The sequence below is a fragment of the Chlamydomonas reinhardtii genome, chromosome 5 (assembly GCF_000002595.2).
Source record: "Chlamydomonas reinhardtii strain CC-503 cw92 mt+ chromosome 5, whole genome shotgun sequence".
NCBI classification, from domain to species: Eukaryota; Viridiplantae; Chlorophyta; class Chlorophyceae; order Chlamydomonadales; family Chlamydomonadaceae; genus Chlamydomonas; species Chlamydomonas reinhardtii.
The window spans coordinates 1,714,204-1,729,232 of record NC_057008.1 but is presented as its reverse complement, the minus strand read 5'-3'; the positions used below and the strand labels follow the sequence as shown (position 1 = coordinate 1,729,232).

General features: G+C 62.4%; 2 protein-coding genes across 2 annotated transcripts; both read left to right on the top strand.

Annotated features, from left to right (window-relative positions):
- Window positions 1-15: 15 nt before the first annotated feature.
- Window positions 16-11,249, top strand: CHLRE_05g242750v5 (uncharacterized protein). Its single transcript, XM_043062432.1, has 23 exons — window positions 16-568; window positions 1,037-1,421; window positions 1,652-2,482; window positions 2,628-2,855; window positions 3,191-3,304; window positions 3,515-3,602; window positions 3,986-4,233; window positions 4,496-4,540; window positions 4,876-4,954; window positions 5,375-5,437; window positions 5,678-5,799; window positions 6,019-6,078; window positions 6,370-6,432; window positions 6,685-6,801; window positions 6,960-7,100; window positions 7,255-7,320; window positions 7,609-7,738; window positions 7,896-8,068; window positions 8,226-8,258; window positions 8,580-8,782; window positions 8,897-9,051; window positions 9,201-9,466; window positions 9,686-11,249. The coding sequence occupies exons 1-23, from the start codon at window positions 462-464 to the stop codon at window positions 9,872-9,874; spliced, it is 3,906 nt and encodes a 1,301-aa protein (XP_042924715.1). The 5' UTR covers window positions 16-461; the 3' UTR covers window positions 9,875-11,249.
- A 246-nt stretch (window positions 11,250-11,495) lies between these two features.
- Window positions 11,496-14,601, top strand: CHLRE_05g242860v5 (uncharacterized protein). The gene is made up of 5 exons (XM_043062438.1): window positions 11,496-11,816; window positions 12,282-12,657; window positions 12,898-13,692; window positions 13,836-14,063; window positions 14,347-14,601. Exons 1-5 carry the CDS (start codon window positions 11,752-11,754, stop codon window positions 14,491-14,493), a joined length of 1,611 nt encoding a protein of 536 aa, XP_042924714.1. The 5' UTR covers window positions 11,496-11,751; the 3' UTR covers window positions 14,494-14,601.
- The last annotated feature ends 428 nt before the right edge of the window (window positions 14,602-15,029 follow it).

Below are 15,029 nucleotides of genomic sequence, written 5' to 3'. Positions count from 1 at the left end.
CGCAGGGATATACGACAAATGCTGCGACTACAGAGGGTTCGGGGCGCTTCCTTGGCGCCCGCCCGTTTACGAGCCAGCGTCAAAGGCCTGTCATGTCCGCTGGCACATTTGCATTGTCAAAATCTGACTTTAGATTTAAGCGCGGCTATGATTGCAGGCTGCTGCATCGGGTTCGTAAAAGTCATACATGTTCGGTTACTGGATCCAACTAGTCCGCACAGTGACGCGCCAGGCCACCGATGCGTAGTCATCCTGCATGCATATGTACTATCGATGTAATGTTGCATATGCGAACTTGAATTGACGGACAAAGCAAAGTGAGGCAGCATACTTGCATTTATGGGGCACATGACACAGGAGTAGTTGTGTCGAATATTAATTTGCCACTTGAACAGCAATTGAAACATAGTTGTCCTTAAGGCACGCCCGCGCTTGAGCACAAGCTGAGCGAGCGACGAAAAATGTCGGTTTCCATAGGAACGCTGCTCCTGTTCCTGCTGCCCTTCGCGATGTTGGGTCTTGCTAAATCGCAAGACGTCAGGCTGCGAACCGGCTCAATTTCGTTCAGGTGGGCACTGCTATTGCTGAGTGTAGTCAGCTTCTTGGGTCCGTGCTATGCACAAGCTCTTCGCATAGTTTCAAGCGATACGTTTATCCTTTAGTCTAATGTTTTTCCTGGCAGTCTGAATTGACGCTGCAAGAGGGCGGCCCGGCCATGTACAGACGAAGAGCATTTGCGTTCCGCGCTCTTACCCAGGCCCTGCGGCCACGTGGGATTTAGCGTATCTTCTCAAAGAGCGTGCCGAATGCCATGGCTGTCGGGGGCCCGCTGCTTGCTTTGTCGAGTGCCCAAGCGCCACGGTAGCAGCACGCAGCGTGGCCTGCCGCCAGCCGCAGCCCCCAAACCTGTTCGCCTTCCGTCGCAGGGTTCACTGCGCCCAGTCATCGCCTTACGGGTTTCTAACCCATCCTTCTACTATGTTAAGTTCACAACCGCACCCACTAGGCCTCCACGGTCCCCTCGCCGCCCGCGCAGTAATCATGACACGTCTGCGCAGCAGGGCCAGCAGGGCGGGGCCGCGGCGGGCGACAGCTCGACCGTCGCCAGCCGCTCCGCCTCGATCTCAGAACCAACCAGCAGCCTGGATCCGCTGGCCTACCGCTCTGCTGAGGCCTGGGGCCTGGCTCCCCTCCTCCGCCTGTACGTGGTGCAGTACTCACCGGAGGGAGGCAGTGGCAGTAGCAGCGGCAGTAGTAGCAGCACTGGCGCTGACGCTTCGCCACCCGCCGCCGGCCTGCTTGTGTCTGCTGTGTCAGCTGCGGGCGGCTCCGTGCTGTCGTACGTGCCGGACTCCTCGCTGCTGGTGGTGGCGCTGCCGGAGGCGGCCGCGGCGGTGCAGCGGGACACGGGCGCTGTCATGGTGGGTGCGTGGGTGCGTGGCGGTGCGTGGGCAATCATCCCCAAGCTGCCTCCAAGAATCCACGTGCATGTGTCTTGTCATGTTGTGCACCGGCATGTAACGATGGGGCCAGATCCCCCAATCTTTATGAAACGTGATGCCTGACTCACCGCTTCGCCTCTTCACCTCCTCACTTCCATCCGTCGCGAGCGAGGCCTCCAACTTGCTTCCATGCACGCCACACAACACAGGTGGAGCTAGGTTCTGAGCACCGCCTGGCGCCCGAGTGTGCGCCGCTGCTGATGGCCAGCGCTGCCGAGATCCAGCAGGGCGGCAGCAGCCTGAGCAGCAGCAGCAGCAGCAGCAGCCGCCTTGTCCCTTGGCTGCAGCAACAGAAGCGGCGGCTGCTGGGCGAGACCGTGACAGGCAGCCGCAAGCCGCAGCAGGTGCATGAGCAGCAATCAAATGAAGTCATGCACTCCCCCGTGCTTGTACCAGACTTGCAACAGTGCACCAAGGGCGAGGTGAAGCAGGTGCGGCTACAGCCAGTGGACGAAAACGAGGAGGGCAGCGGCAGTGGCGCCGCGAGTGGCAGTGGCAGTGCCAGCCGCCGCCTGGTTGCTACAGCCGCAGGCTCTAGCCTCAACGACGGCAGCAGCAGTAGCGCGCAGGAGGTGGCTCGGCGGGCGCTGTTGCGGCGCATGCGGCAGCTGCCTCTGGCGGATGAGCGGGAGGTGCCTGCTGCATTGGCGGGCGCCGCAGAGCATGCGGCACGCCGCCGCCAGATGGCGGCTTCGGATGCTACAGCCGCGGTGCCGCCGCCGCAGTACGAGCTGCTTGTGGAGCTATTGCCGGTGTCCGCCGTGACGGCTGAAGCCGTGGCGGCGGCGGAGGCCGACTGGCCGGGGGCCATGTCGGCTGCCTTCGAGGCGGCGACTGGAGCCCCCGTGGGCACCTGTATGCCGCTGGTGTCGGCGGTGCGGGGTTTTGCCGGCCAGGCTATGGTGGTGGAACAGCAGTCCGAGGGCGACGCCGGAGGGGCTGTGGCCGGCGCGCGGCTGCGCGTGTTTGTGTGCGAGCAGGTGCGTAGAGGGAAAAGGGCAGGCAGGCACATTCGTCATGGCGACACATTTCTGTCGCAGGAGCCACGGTACGGTACCTAGCAGTTGCCCTATCCTCGTAAGTAGTATTAATTTGACTTGAAACGCTTTCTTGCTCCTCCCACAGCACCTGTCCGCCGCCCTAGACTGGCTGTCTTCTCAGCCTGTGGTGCGCTGGGTGTCACCCCGCATGACTCACACCCACCGCAACGCCCGCGCCAGCATCCTCACCCAGAGCGGCTCGCTGACAGCCGCCGAGTACGCCGACCCTGTGGGAGACGGCAGCAGCGGCGCGGAAGCGGCGCGGCGGCCCTACTGGGCGGCGGGGCTGGACGGAACCGGCGAGATCCTGGGGGTGAGCGTTTGCTTCCACGCTTTCGGTGTTATGGCAACACTCCTGTTGGGCTGTCGTCCCGCTCCACGTTCCTCCTTACTTCCTCTGCCCTCACCTGTTGCTGGTGCCCCATCGCGTCCACCTGCATACACACACACGCCCACCTTTCCGCACATACACACACACAACTACACACACAGACACACACACACACACATCGCGTCATTGGGCGGGCTTTCGTTTCGTTTTTTAACACACACACACACACACACACAAAACACACCTTTTCACACACACACACATACACACACACCCCTCCCCCACCTGCCCGCCCACCACGCCACGCCCGGTTGCAGTCGGGCGACACGGGTGTGGACCTGGACAACTGCTACCTGTCCGACCCCCGATACGACTCGGGCGCAGTGGCAGGGCAGCTGGTCAACGTCACCGAGACCTGGACTTCCTCCAATGTGCGTGGTACCGTGTCCTGGGGTCATCATGGCTGCATGCGCGCTTACCGTAATGCAGCCAACTTCGGCCGGACGTGTGCGGATCGTGCGGCTCGCTCCAGACCGTTGCCCGTCATGATAATGACACTGAACACGGGCCGTTCAATGCGGGCAATCCCTTGGAATCACCCGCTCGCTGCCGTGCGTGTGCATGTGTGCAATGGTGCACAGGGCAATGGCACGGTGTGGTGGCGCCCCGACGACCGCGTGTGGCGGCCCTCTGACCACCGCAAGCTGGTGCAGTACTACCTGCCCGCGGGTGCGTGGGGCGGGTAGCTAGGGTGCCCGCGGGTGCGTGGGGCTGAACCCGTAGGAAGTGGGGTAATCAGGGCGGGAGAGAATGGGGGTGGTGAGGGCGGGGGGCAGCAGGGTGCCATTGTAGGCGGGGTGCGGGAGGCAGTGGGCAGGGTTGCTGCTGAGGACGGGAAGCAGTGGAGTGGGAGGCAAGCGTGGCGGAGCTCCGTTCTTGCGTCCGCGGCGTTGCTTGGGACGTGCCGGGATGAGTGCTTGCGTACTGTCCGATAGGTCACAGCAGGCCCAGCTATGCATATACATAGCCAACAAGCTGTGAGCTCACTGTTGCAGTGACTTCAGCTCAAGTGCCCCCTATTTCCATGTCGTTGCCTCACCCTCCTACCACAGGCTGCGTGTACGGTGACAACCCGGCGCAGGGCACCGCCGGGCACGGCACCCACACCGCGGGCTCCATGGTTGGCGCCCTGCTGGCGCTGCAGCTGGCGCCCGGCTACAACGGCTCCGTGCTGAGCGGCGCGGCGGGCGAGGCGGCGGCCTACGGGCCCACGGTGCTGGACGCGGGCAGCGGCGCCGCGCCGCGGGCCAAGCTGAGTGTTGTGGACATCTCGCTGCCCCTGGTCAGAGGCGACCCCGAGGTGGGCTCGTGGGGTGACAGGGAGAGAGGGCAGCTCGACGCAGGCGTGTCTGTGCATCGATTGAAGCACTGTCGGGCTGGGATCCAGTTAATGAGGGGGTTTGTGGGCTCAGGCGATCGCTTGACACACAGCATGCCCGAGCCACCGCGTCATACATCCTGTTCGTGCCCCTTACTAATGTATGCTCACTTCCTAATGCTACTTCCTAATGCCCACTTCTCGATGCCCACTTCCCGATGCCCACTTCCCGCCCTCCTGCTAGGCTGGGCTCCAGACGCCGGAGCCGGTGGATGACGTGTACCTGCGGGTGGGTGGTTGGGTGCGTGGGTGGTGCAGGCCCCGTGGCACAGTGCTGGGGTTCAGGGTGCGTGCTGTGGGGTGGAGACATGGAGACCTGGAGACGTTCATTGGGTGATCCATGGGAGCATGAGCTGCTGTGCGTGTGCCGGCATCAGCACGTACGTAGGACACCTGCAATATGGCACATGTGCATCACCAGAAGAGCGGCCGCCCCCAACCCGGTCCCCCATCCCCCATCGGTAGCAACGCGTCTACCATGCTACTGTTCCTGGCGACGCCTTCATTTCTGAAATGATCATGAATGTAGCCCCCCAAACCAATTCCGCCCACTCACGCGCACAGCTGCACTATGAAGTGGGCGCACGCGTCACCTCTGACAGCTGGGGCACGGACATCAACATCTACGAGGAGACGGCACAGGGTGAGTGAGGCGCACGCACGCAAACGCACACACACACACACGCACGGACGCATGCGCGTGTGTACTTCATGTCCTTTTGCCCTGCTGCACACTCCGCATCTAGATAACTACACCGTACACATGAGGCTGGCGGTGGTGGCCTGTGGCGGCGGCGTTAGCTTGATGGGGCTGGGGCGGTCATGGGGCTGGGGCGCCTGATGGGGTTGTGTGGCAGACGGGTGGTCGTTCGCCCGCGCGTGGTGATGTGTGTCCGAACTTGGTGAGCATTGGGTAGCAGTGCACGTATGCACGTACGCACGTACGCACAGCCACTCAGCCCTGCAGTGAGGCCTGTGCGCCGCCTCCCGCTCGCCTTGTGACCTCCCCTGGCGTGCGATTCCCAGCCTTGCCCTGCCTGGCCTGCTGCATATGCGCCCACAGCCTACGACGCCTTCCTGTGGCGCAACCCCGACTCCATCGCCTTCATCGCCGCCGGCAACAACGGTGCGTGCACGCACGCATGCATGCACACTGTGCAGGCTAGCTACCCAACCTGCTGCTGGTCCACGTTTCACAGCTGTGCATCTCCAACAGGGCGTTAGGTTGTACAGCCCGCACTGCTGGAGGCTCGCGAAGTACTGACTCTCCAAATGCACGCGCGCACACACACACACACACATGCACACGTACGCGAACCCCATTCTCCCTGTGTATAGTTAAGACGCGTTGCACGTTTGCGCACAGGCTCGGACGCGCTGACCCCGGGCGGCAGCATTGGCACGCCCGCCACCGCCAAGAACATTGTGGCTGTGGGTGCGACCTACCGCGTGCCCGCCGAGCTGGGCATCGGGCCGCAGGTCCTAGAGGTAGATAGGCCGGGTGGGCGGCGGAGGGCGCGTGCCTGCCTGGTGCGTCACTGGGCGAATGGAGGCAGTGGGTTTGTGCGGTGGGTGCGTAGTAGGTGAAGCGGCGGTTCGATCGCAACATGCAAGCAAGGCGCGGGAATGGGCTCCTGGGCTCCTTCGGGAACGTTGGTCACGCTGCCCCGCCTGGTGGCCCCGCCGTACATGGCATGCTCGCGACAGGTCCGCGGCTCTACCCCCGGCACCGACGGCTCGACTCCGACTGAGGTACTTCGGCTGTCGGTAAGCGAACTCGATTCGGGAGGGGTGCTGGCGTGCACTGAATGCAGCAGCAGGATGTGGTGGCATGTGCGAAGCACAGGCGAAGGCCTGGCGCTAGTTGGATGGTTCATTCACGTGCGTGTGAGCCATGCCCCTAGCTGAACGAGCCAGTCTGGCTCTTATTCCTCGGGCCACCGTGTCAGCCGCCTCTAGCCCTCCACCAAGCCGTAAGTGCGTACCAGTAGCAATGCTAACCATCACTACTATGCCCGCTGTCCGCTCGTTCGTACCGGCCCGTCCCTCGTCTTGCAGGTGTACCCGATGGAGAACCCCGACCTGCCACAGCTGCTCAACATCATCCCCCTGGGCTCCCAGGTGCGCACTGGGGTGTGCGGGCGTGCGGGCGCGTGTGCCTGCGACTTGCTGGATGAAGCTAGCGGTGCTGACGTCCGTTGCTGATGACACGCTCTTACTTGCGCGGGGCTTTATCCCTGTCTCTTGCTGCCTCCCTGATTGCCCACCTCCCTAGGTCGCGGTTAAGGGGGGATTGAGTAGTAAAGTACTCCCTGCCTGGCTTTCGCATCCCGGACCTCGCTATCCTCAGGTATCTGCCCTCCCCGCCCCCAGGTTCCCCTAGTGGTGGCCGACCCGCCCGACGCCTGCACGCCGCTGACCAACCCGGCGGCCGAGGTCAGGGGGGCGGTGGTGCTGGCGGTGCGCGGCGAGTGCTGGTTCTATCAAAAGGTGGGCCAGGGCGGGGTGGGGACTGGAGTTCCGGGCAGGGCAGGGCAGGGCAGGGCGGGCTGTTTAGTGACAACGTAAGTGGGCATGTGACCACACCCGCAGCCAATGAACCTCGGTCGCCGCCCGTGCCCCATCCTCACGCTTCCTGCCTATTGCAGGTCCTCCATGTGCGGGCGGCGGGAGGCGGAGCAGTGATCTTCGTGAACAATGTGCCGGAAATGATGGACAGCCCGCCCGCCCCCGTCTACCCCAACTCCAACTATTATGCCGCAAAGATGGCGACCAGTGTCATCAGTCAGGTAGGTGCGCTAGCGGGCAGACCTCACACAGAATCAAAAACTTGCAAATGCTTCATTTTCTGGATGTGCATAACCCCACAAGCGCACCTACTGGCACTCGAGCATCTCAAACCATACATGCATGCGCCGCTCGTGCACTCGCCAACACACACAGGGCCTGGGCCAGTGGCTGCTGGGCAACGCCAGCGCCGGCGTCGAGTTGAGCCTGGCAAACACGGTGGTAAGTTGCTGCAAGGGATGCATGGGACGGAGGAACTGCAGCAGGGAAAAGAGGTTGGAACGCGCGTTCAATGATGATGTGGGTCGGGGTTGCACACTTTATTTCCACATGAATGCAGCTGAGGCGGGGTCGATGGTCGTCAAAGTCAGGGTAGTCTGTCATCCTCCGGTCAAGTGAACTTGGAGCCGCAGCGGCTGCTGGTTCAGGTCCCGTCAGCGAGCCGCCTTGTCACCGTAAGCCGAGTACGCACTCCAAAACTTACACCGAAATGTAAAAAAAACCGCGCAGAAAAACGCTGGCTCCGACACCGTGGCATTCTTCTCCAGCTACGGACCCATGGCGGACGGCCGCATCAAACCCGACATCGTCACCCCGGGGGTTCTCATCACCAGCGCCGGCGCCAAGGGCGGCATCACAGGTAGGGACGACTTCGGCAGCACACACGCAGGGAGCTCAGAGGGGGAGATGGAGGGGACCGAGTGAGACAGCAAGTAACCTCTTCCCCTGACAACTCACTTCAACCACTATCAGGCTCAACCACACCGTGATGACTGTGTTGTTATCTTCGTGTGCAGGCGGCGCTTGCTCACCCGCCCAGGCCAACCTGAGCGGCACGTCCATGGCCACCCCGCACGCCGCCGGCCACACAGCGCTGGTGCGTCAGTACCTGCGCACCGGCTTCTACCCCACCGGCTCCCCGGCGGACGCCGCAGCCGCGCCCTTCACCCCCAGCGGCATGCTGCTCAAGGTGCGGTGTCATATTGCTGTGCTTGATCAGCGGACCATCACGTGTTGTTCAATTGGACAAGCCATGGTAGATCAGTCTAGAAGACACGTGTGATACACTGGTACGGTATCAGTAGTTGGGATTGCTCGGCTCATTCGCTGTCCCGTGTTTAATGCAGGCTGCGCTAATTGCCGGCGCAAAGAGCCTCCAGGTGCGTGCTGTGCTGTGGCTGCGGCAGTGGTGGGATGTCGCTGGGGGCAGTCCATTCCAGAACCCAAAGCTGGCCAAACGAGTGAACCACAGCCCGGGGGTGCGGCATGGGGTGTAACGCGTTCATTTGTGGGCAGCCGGGCCGAGGGCAATGAAGAGCCGCTGACGTGCTATCTAGGCATGCCACCGAAGTCGCATGTAGTGGCAATATTACGTTCCAGTAGTCACCACGGGTAGGTGCACCAGCGAGCGAGCATATGTACCGACATCGCTGACGTGTCCTGCTCTTTGTGTGCATGCGGAACTGCCTTCCTGCCGACAGGGTGGCCTGGCTATGGCCCTTGGCATTCCCATGGGCCCCCCGCCCGACGCCTACCAGGGCTGGGGCCGCCTCAGCCTGCCGGACACGCTGCCGCTGCCCGGCCTCACGCCCGCCGGCTTCTCGCTCCAGGTGGCGGACCGCGGCCAGTTCACCGCCAGCGGCCAGCAGGCGGCGCTCACCGGGATCACGGCCACGGGCAAGGGGTAAGACGAACTGACACATTCATGTGGTTAGAGGGTATATTGCGTTGTTATTGTGTGTTGTCGGGAAGTGAGCCAGTGAATTCCAAACCCGTATTCCCACCACCCAATCAACAGGCCCATCTCCATTGTGCTGACGTGGTACGACTACCCGGCTGACGTCAACTCCCCCACCCAGCTGGTTAACGACCTGGACTTGACTGTGGGCCTGGGCGGGGGCCGCGACGGCAGCCCGCCACAAAGCCTGATGGGCAACAACCCCGAGGGAGCGCGTGAGTGCGTGCAGCGTGTGCCATAGAGGATGTGTGACACGCAAGCGCTTGCATGGCTTACACACCTGAGCACACTTTGCACACGCTTCGCCCATCCCGCGGGCATTTCGTTCTTTGCCTCACCATGTACCCGCTGCCACCTGCCGCAGTGCGGCCCGCCCCCGACCGAGTCAACAACGTGGAACGTGTGTACATCACCCACCCGTCGCCTGGCGCCGCCCTCACCATCACCGTGACGGCGCACTCGCTGCCCTCGCGCCTGCTGTCGGGTCCGGACGCGCTGCTGCCCCAGCGCTGGGCGGTGGCGGTGGTGGGGCACTTCAGCGGCACACTGGCGTCCGAGCTCAACCCCGCCTACGTGCGCCAAGGGCAGCTCGGCACCCGCGGCGACAGCGGCGGCGGCGGCATGCAGCAGGTGCGTGTGAGCGCCCCAATGTGCGAGTGCTGAGGCTGCAGGTCCATAGGATTGTATGGTAGCACATGGTGGCGTCGGCTAGGCGGCAGGTGAACATGTATGGCGCGTTGAATTGCAGCGCCACCACGAAGGATGCGCTTATTGCACAAATGAATGAACCCAGTTTGCGGCCTGACCCTGGTGGCTAACGCGCTGTATTGCTGCTGGTGCTGCGTGCAGGCCACTTCATCACCGCCTCCGTCTCCCAGCCCTCCCTCTCCTCACCCTCCATCACCTGCGGCACGGTTGCCGCCTGCCCCCAAGAAGGCCGCACCCCGCCCGCGGCCCAAAGGGGCGGGCAAGAAGAAGCGCAACGCTGGAGCCGCCAAGTCCCCGGCCCCGCCTCCGCCTGCAAAGATCCAGGCGTGAGGGCAGCAGCAGTGAGGGTGGTGGCGTGCAAGGCAACCAGGAATGGCACTGGGGACACATGGATGATGGTGGGCGGGGAAAATAAGTGGGGGTGGGGGGCAAGGCCTGCTCGGCACTTGCTTGCTCCCGATATTGGTTTAGGCGCGCGTGTTACTGTAGGCGCATGTCATTGCATTCCTGCTGCGTATGGAGCGAGGCGTTATGGTTAGTTATCACACTGGGGCCCCGGCTGTAAATATCCAGGCATCAATATTCATACTGCAGCGTGCGCGGGTCCACATGCATGACCAGTGCAGCATACTGGTGCACACGGCGAGTCGAAGGTTGTCATTTGCGTATGTGAGCGCTGTGTTGCTGGGCAGGCCACCTGGCTGTCGCAGGAGCGGCGTCCACTGCCGCACTGTCCGACCAAGCAGGACAGCACACGTACGGGGTAACACCTGCCGGTGAGAATCCGTCTACTGCGAGCGGTCGTGCATTCGTGCCTTCCTTTCATCGACATGATGGTATACGCCGCACTTGGTGGTGTTCATTGAGGTCCCAAAGGGCAGGGATGGCTGCATTGGGTAGCTCTATCTTTCATGCTGAGGCAGGACTGACGCGGACAGCTTGCTTGGCGGGTAGCCAAGGACCGGAAACCAAGTCATGCCGGCAGCCACCACAACGGTATGGTGTTTGCAGTTGGCTGGGGCGTGTGTGAAACTTAAGAACATACAATGTGACCGGAAACGCACCGCGCGCGGATGTTCATTAAGTGAGGAGCGGGAATTGATTTGGCAGCGTACGTGCGATTGAGTTGCGGGCATGGGTGAGTTGAGGGCGGCTATTGGGCGTTGCCTGAGGCCATTTGTTGAAAGCCATTGTGCACATTCATGTTATGACCTCCAGCATTTACCTAACGCGCCCCCGGACTCAAAGGAGTTAGTGGGGCCACATGGACTCGAACCCATGTAAATGCTCATGCTCATGCTCAGCATGCTAGGGTAAGTACCGTACGGTAGCTGACGAACTAAGCCTCCGCCTCCTCATGCGTTTGAACATGGATGGGCTGGTGCCGGGGCAGTCAATCGAGTGTTTTGGGAGGTGGGCATGAGTGCCCATGTGGGCACTGGAACGATCATTCGGGCCCGGACGGTAGGGACTTCAAGATTATGCCGCGATCCCCAGAGGCGGGCAATGTAAATCCCTCTAGCCCCAGCGGTAAGCAATGTAGAAACCAATGCCCAGAACCGTTCAGTTCCCACCCATTCTGCTTAGTCCCACGGCTGGTACACGCGCCAGGAAGGATCGTGCCGGGGCCGGGGCCGGAGCCGGGGCGGGAACGCGCGCGGACGAACGTGGGGGCTTGCGTGGGGGCTTGTAAATTTGGGCAAATCCTATGACACTCACAGAAACCATCCAGCAGTATATACCATGCCAAGGGATTGCAAAGCCGGGGCTCGTAACCTGTTGGGAAGGATTGGAAAGGACTAAGCAGGCGCCCGGCCCTCATGGGCCACATGGGCGCATGGGGTCAGTACGCCTGGTTACGCCAATCGGAACAACCGCAAGTGGTGGTAGAGCCCTCGCGTACGCAATATATTGTAATAGCAACAAAGATCAAGTGTGTTGTGTAGCGTAGCTCATTATAAAATGCCCTGAGAGCTTCTTGTATTCTACAAGTAGAATACGGACACGGCTGACTGCACCCCTGGCTGACTGCAACATAACTTGACTGACTCGCTTTACTTGCCCATGCCAGCCGCTGTGTCCGTGGTGAATCATGTCAATCATACATCTAGCTAACGGGGCTTCAAGCCTTCCCCTAGGCAAACTCTACGAAGCGTGTAGAAATGCCACATTTGCGCGCTTGCGCACTTCTTGTGTTGCTGCTGCCCATGGCTTGGGTTCTGCCAACATCAGCAACGAGCGTCAGGCTACGGACTGGCTCGATTGTGTTCAAGTGCGTAACGAGGCTCGGGCCGACCCTCACTAGTTGGCAGCTCCCAGCAAGCCTCCGTTTCGTGGACGATAAGGGGATCCAGAATGTTAAATCAGCACTGTAAAATCATGGAATGTACTCAACCTGGCGCGGCGGGTCTTTGCGAGCTAGAGTGTATTCGTCCGTGCGATGCAACTTTTGGCCAGTCGCCGCGTGGGTTTCAACATCGCGTGAGAAACAAGTCAAATACTCATGAAGCTATACATTGACAGAACTCTGGGATGGGGCCCCACTGCTGGCTCTCTCGGTTACCAAGGGTAGCGTGGCCTGTCGCCAGCCGCTCCCAGTTATTTCCCACCCCTGAGCTGACCAGCCCAGCCTTTGCCCAACTTTGTAAACCTCTCGTTGGTTCCTTAGACGACCCTTAACGTGCATCGATTCTCTCGCCACACCCTGTGCTCTATCCTCCCCTTGCCTGCCGCGCAGTGAGCACGCATCAGACTCGCACCAGGCTGCACAAGCTGCCGCGGGCGACAGCTCGACCGTCGCCAGCCGCTCCGCCTCGATCTCAGACCCAATCAGCAGCCTGGATCCGCTGGCCTACCGCTCTGCTGAGGCCTGGGGCCTGGCTCCCCTCCTCCGCCTGTACGTGGTGCAGTACTCACCGGAGGGAGGCAGTAGCAGTAGCAGCGGCAGTAGCAGCACTGGCGCTGACGCTTCGCCACCCGCCGCCGGCCTGCTTGTGTCTGCTGTGTCGGCTGCGGGCGGCTCCGTGCTGTCGTACGTGCCGGACTCCTCGCTGCTGGTGGCGGCGCTGCCGGAGGCGGCTGCGGCGGTGCAGCGGGACACGGGCGCAGTCATGGTGGGTGCGCGGCGGCGGGTGGGTGCGCTCGTGGGTGGGTGCGTGGCGGCGCTGGATGGGCGGGCCGGATGGGGTGGCTTGGGTTGATGGGCGTACTTGGCTTGTCCTGAGTTGTACCGGTCGACCCTGCGCTGCCTACCCGGCGCTTATGTCTGGAGACCCAAGCAGACGCCGTGATTCCCGCTTGCATGCTTGAAACCTCCCGGCATCTCATGTTCGTACGTATTGCCTGGGTGGCAGGTGGAGCTGGGCGCTGAACACCGCCTGGCGCCCGAGTGCGCGCCGCTTCTTGCACACGAGGCGAGCAGTGGCGCTGGCAGCGGCCGCATCGACCCAGAGCTGGTGAGCCGACGGCGGCTGCAAGGACCGACCGTGGCCGGGAAGCTTCAAGGGCAGCAAGCACGGGCGCCGCAGCAGCAAACAAACCTGCCACTGCCGGACTTGCAGCAGTGCACCAGGGGCGAGGTGAAGCAGGTGCGGCTACAGCCGGTGGACGCAAGCGAGGAGGGCAGCGGCGGTCACAGTAGCAGTGGCGCCGCGAGTGGCAGTGGGAGTAGCAGCCGCCGCCTGGTTGCTACAGCCGCAGGCCATAGCCTCAACGACGGCAGCAGCAGTAGCGCGTTGGAGATGGCTCGGCGGGCGCTATTGCGGCGCATGCGGCAGCTGCCTCTGGCGGATGCGCGGGACGTGCCTGCTGCATTGGCGGGCGCCGCAGAGCATGCGGCACGCCGCCGCCAGATGGCGGCTTCGGATGCTACAGCCGCAGTGCCGCCGCCGCAGTACGAGCTGCTTGTGGAGCTACTGCCGGTGTCCGCCGTGACGGCTGAGGCCGTGGCGGCGGCGGAGGCCGACTGGCCGGGGGCCATGTCGGCTGCATTTGAGGCGGCGACTGGAGCCCCCGTGGGCACCTGTGTGCCGCTGGTGTCGGCGGTGCGGGGTTTTGCCGGCCAGGCTATGGTGGTGGAACAGCAGTCCGAGGACGACGCCGGAGGGGCTGTGGCCGGCGCTCGGCTGCGCGTGTTTGTGTGCGAGCAGGTGCGTAGAGGGAAAAGGGCAGGCAGGCACATTCGTCATGGCGATTTTGGTGTCACAGGAGCCACGGTACGGTACCTAGCAGTTGCCCCATTCTCGTGAGTAGTATTAATATGACTTGAACGCCTTTCTTGCTCCTCCCACAGCATCTGTCCGCCGCCCTAGACTGGCTGTCTTCTCAGCCGGTGGTGCGCTGGGTGTCACCCCGCATGACGCACACCCACCGCAACGCCCGCGCCAGCATCCTCACCCAGAGCGGCTCGCTGACAGCCGCCGAGTACGCCGACCCTGTGGGAGACGGCAGCAGCGGCGCGGAAGCGGCGCGGCGGCCCTACTGGGCGGCGGGGCTGGACGGAAGCGGCGAGATCCTGGGGGTGAGTGTGTCCTTTCCGCTTGCGTTGTTATGGCAACACTGCTGTTGGGCTGTCGTCCCGCTCCATGTTCCTCCTTACTTCCTCTGCCCTCACCTGTTGCTGGTGCCCCATCGCGTCCACCTGCATACACACACACACACGCCCACCTTTCCGCACATACACACACAACTACACAACTACACACACACACACACACACACACACACACACACACACACACACACAGACACACACACGCGCGCTTGCCCCACCTGCCCGCCCACCACGCCACGCCCGCCTGCAGTCGGGCGACACGGGTGTGGACCTGGACAACTGCTACCTGTCCGACCCCCGATACGACTCGGGCGCAGTGGCGGGGCAGCTGGCGGCTGTGACCACACAGTTTCTCTTCTCACAGGTGGGTGTGCACTGTGCAGCGCCAAGGGTATAACGGACAAACGACATACCCATCCAACTAGAATGAATGGGCACGTACAGTTGGCATGAGTCATCTTTGGCTCCCAAGCTTTTGCTGATCCATGGAGCACATGCAACTGTAGGGCGGCGGCTACTACGCACGCCCCGGCGGCCGCCAGCTGCTCGTCCACCTGCTGCAGCGCCGCCTCCACGCGGCCCTTCAGGCCCTCCATCACCGCGCCGACCTGACCGGGGGGTTGCATTCATGATTAGCTAAGGAAGTGGGGGGTAACATTCATGACTATGTGAAGAGAAGGCGTAGCCAGGTAGGGGGGATGCAGTTCGTGTGCACCGCCAGCGGGCAGCTGCCGGGACTCCCCCACACAGCCACAGCCACAGCCGCCTCGAGTCCTCGACCCACCCGCTAGGGTAGCTGTGCATGCCAAGCCCTCCAAGCGCAAATAGCCCCACGCGCATGCACTTCGTTCTGGACGCCCACGGCTGCCACAGCCCTGCCCTGGCAATCTCACCTGCTCACGCAGCTGGTCCTGCACCTCCTGCAGCGCCTCA

Coding starts and splice junctions, on each gene's coding strand:
- CHLRE_05g242750v5 (XM_043062432.1), top strand. CDS start 462: ATGTCGGTTTCCATAGGAACGCTGCTCCTGTTCCTGCTGCCCTTCGCG. Junction 6,079..6,369: donor CTGAGGTACTTCGGCTGTCG/GTAAGCGAACTC, acceptor CTCGTCTTGCAG/GTGTACCCGATGGAGAACCC. Junction 7,101..7,254: donor CGACCAGTGTCATCAGTCAG/GTAGGTGCGCTA, acceptor CAACACACACAG/GGCCTGGGCCAGTGGCTGCT.
- CHLRE_05g242860v5 (XM_043062438.1), top strand. CDS start 11,752: ATGGCTTGGGTTCTGCCAACATCAGCAACGAGCGTCAGGCTACGGACT. Junction 11,817..12,281: donor ACTGGCTCGATTGTGTTCAA/GTGCGTAACGAG, acceptor CCTGCCGCGCAG/TGAGCACGCATCAGACTCGC. Junction 13,693..13,835: donor GCGTGTTTGTGTGCGAGCAG/GTGCGTAGAGGG, acceptor CTCCTCCCACAG/CATCTGTCCGCCGCCCTAGA.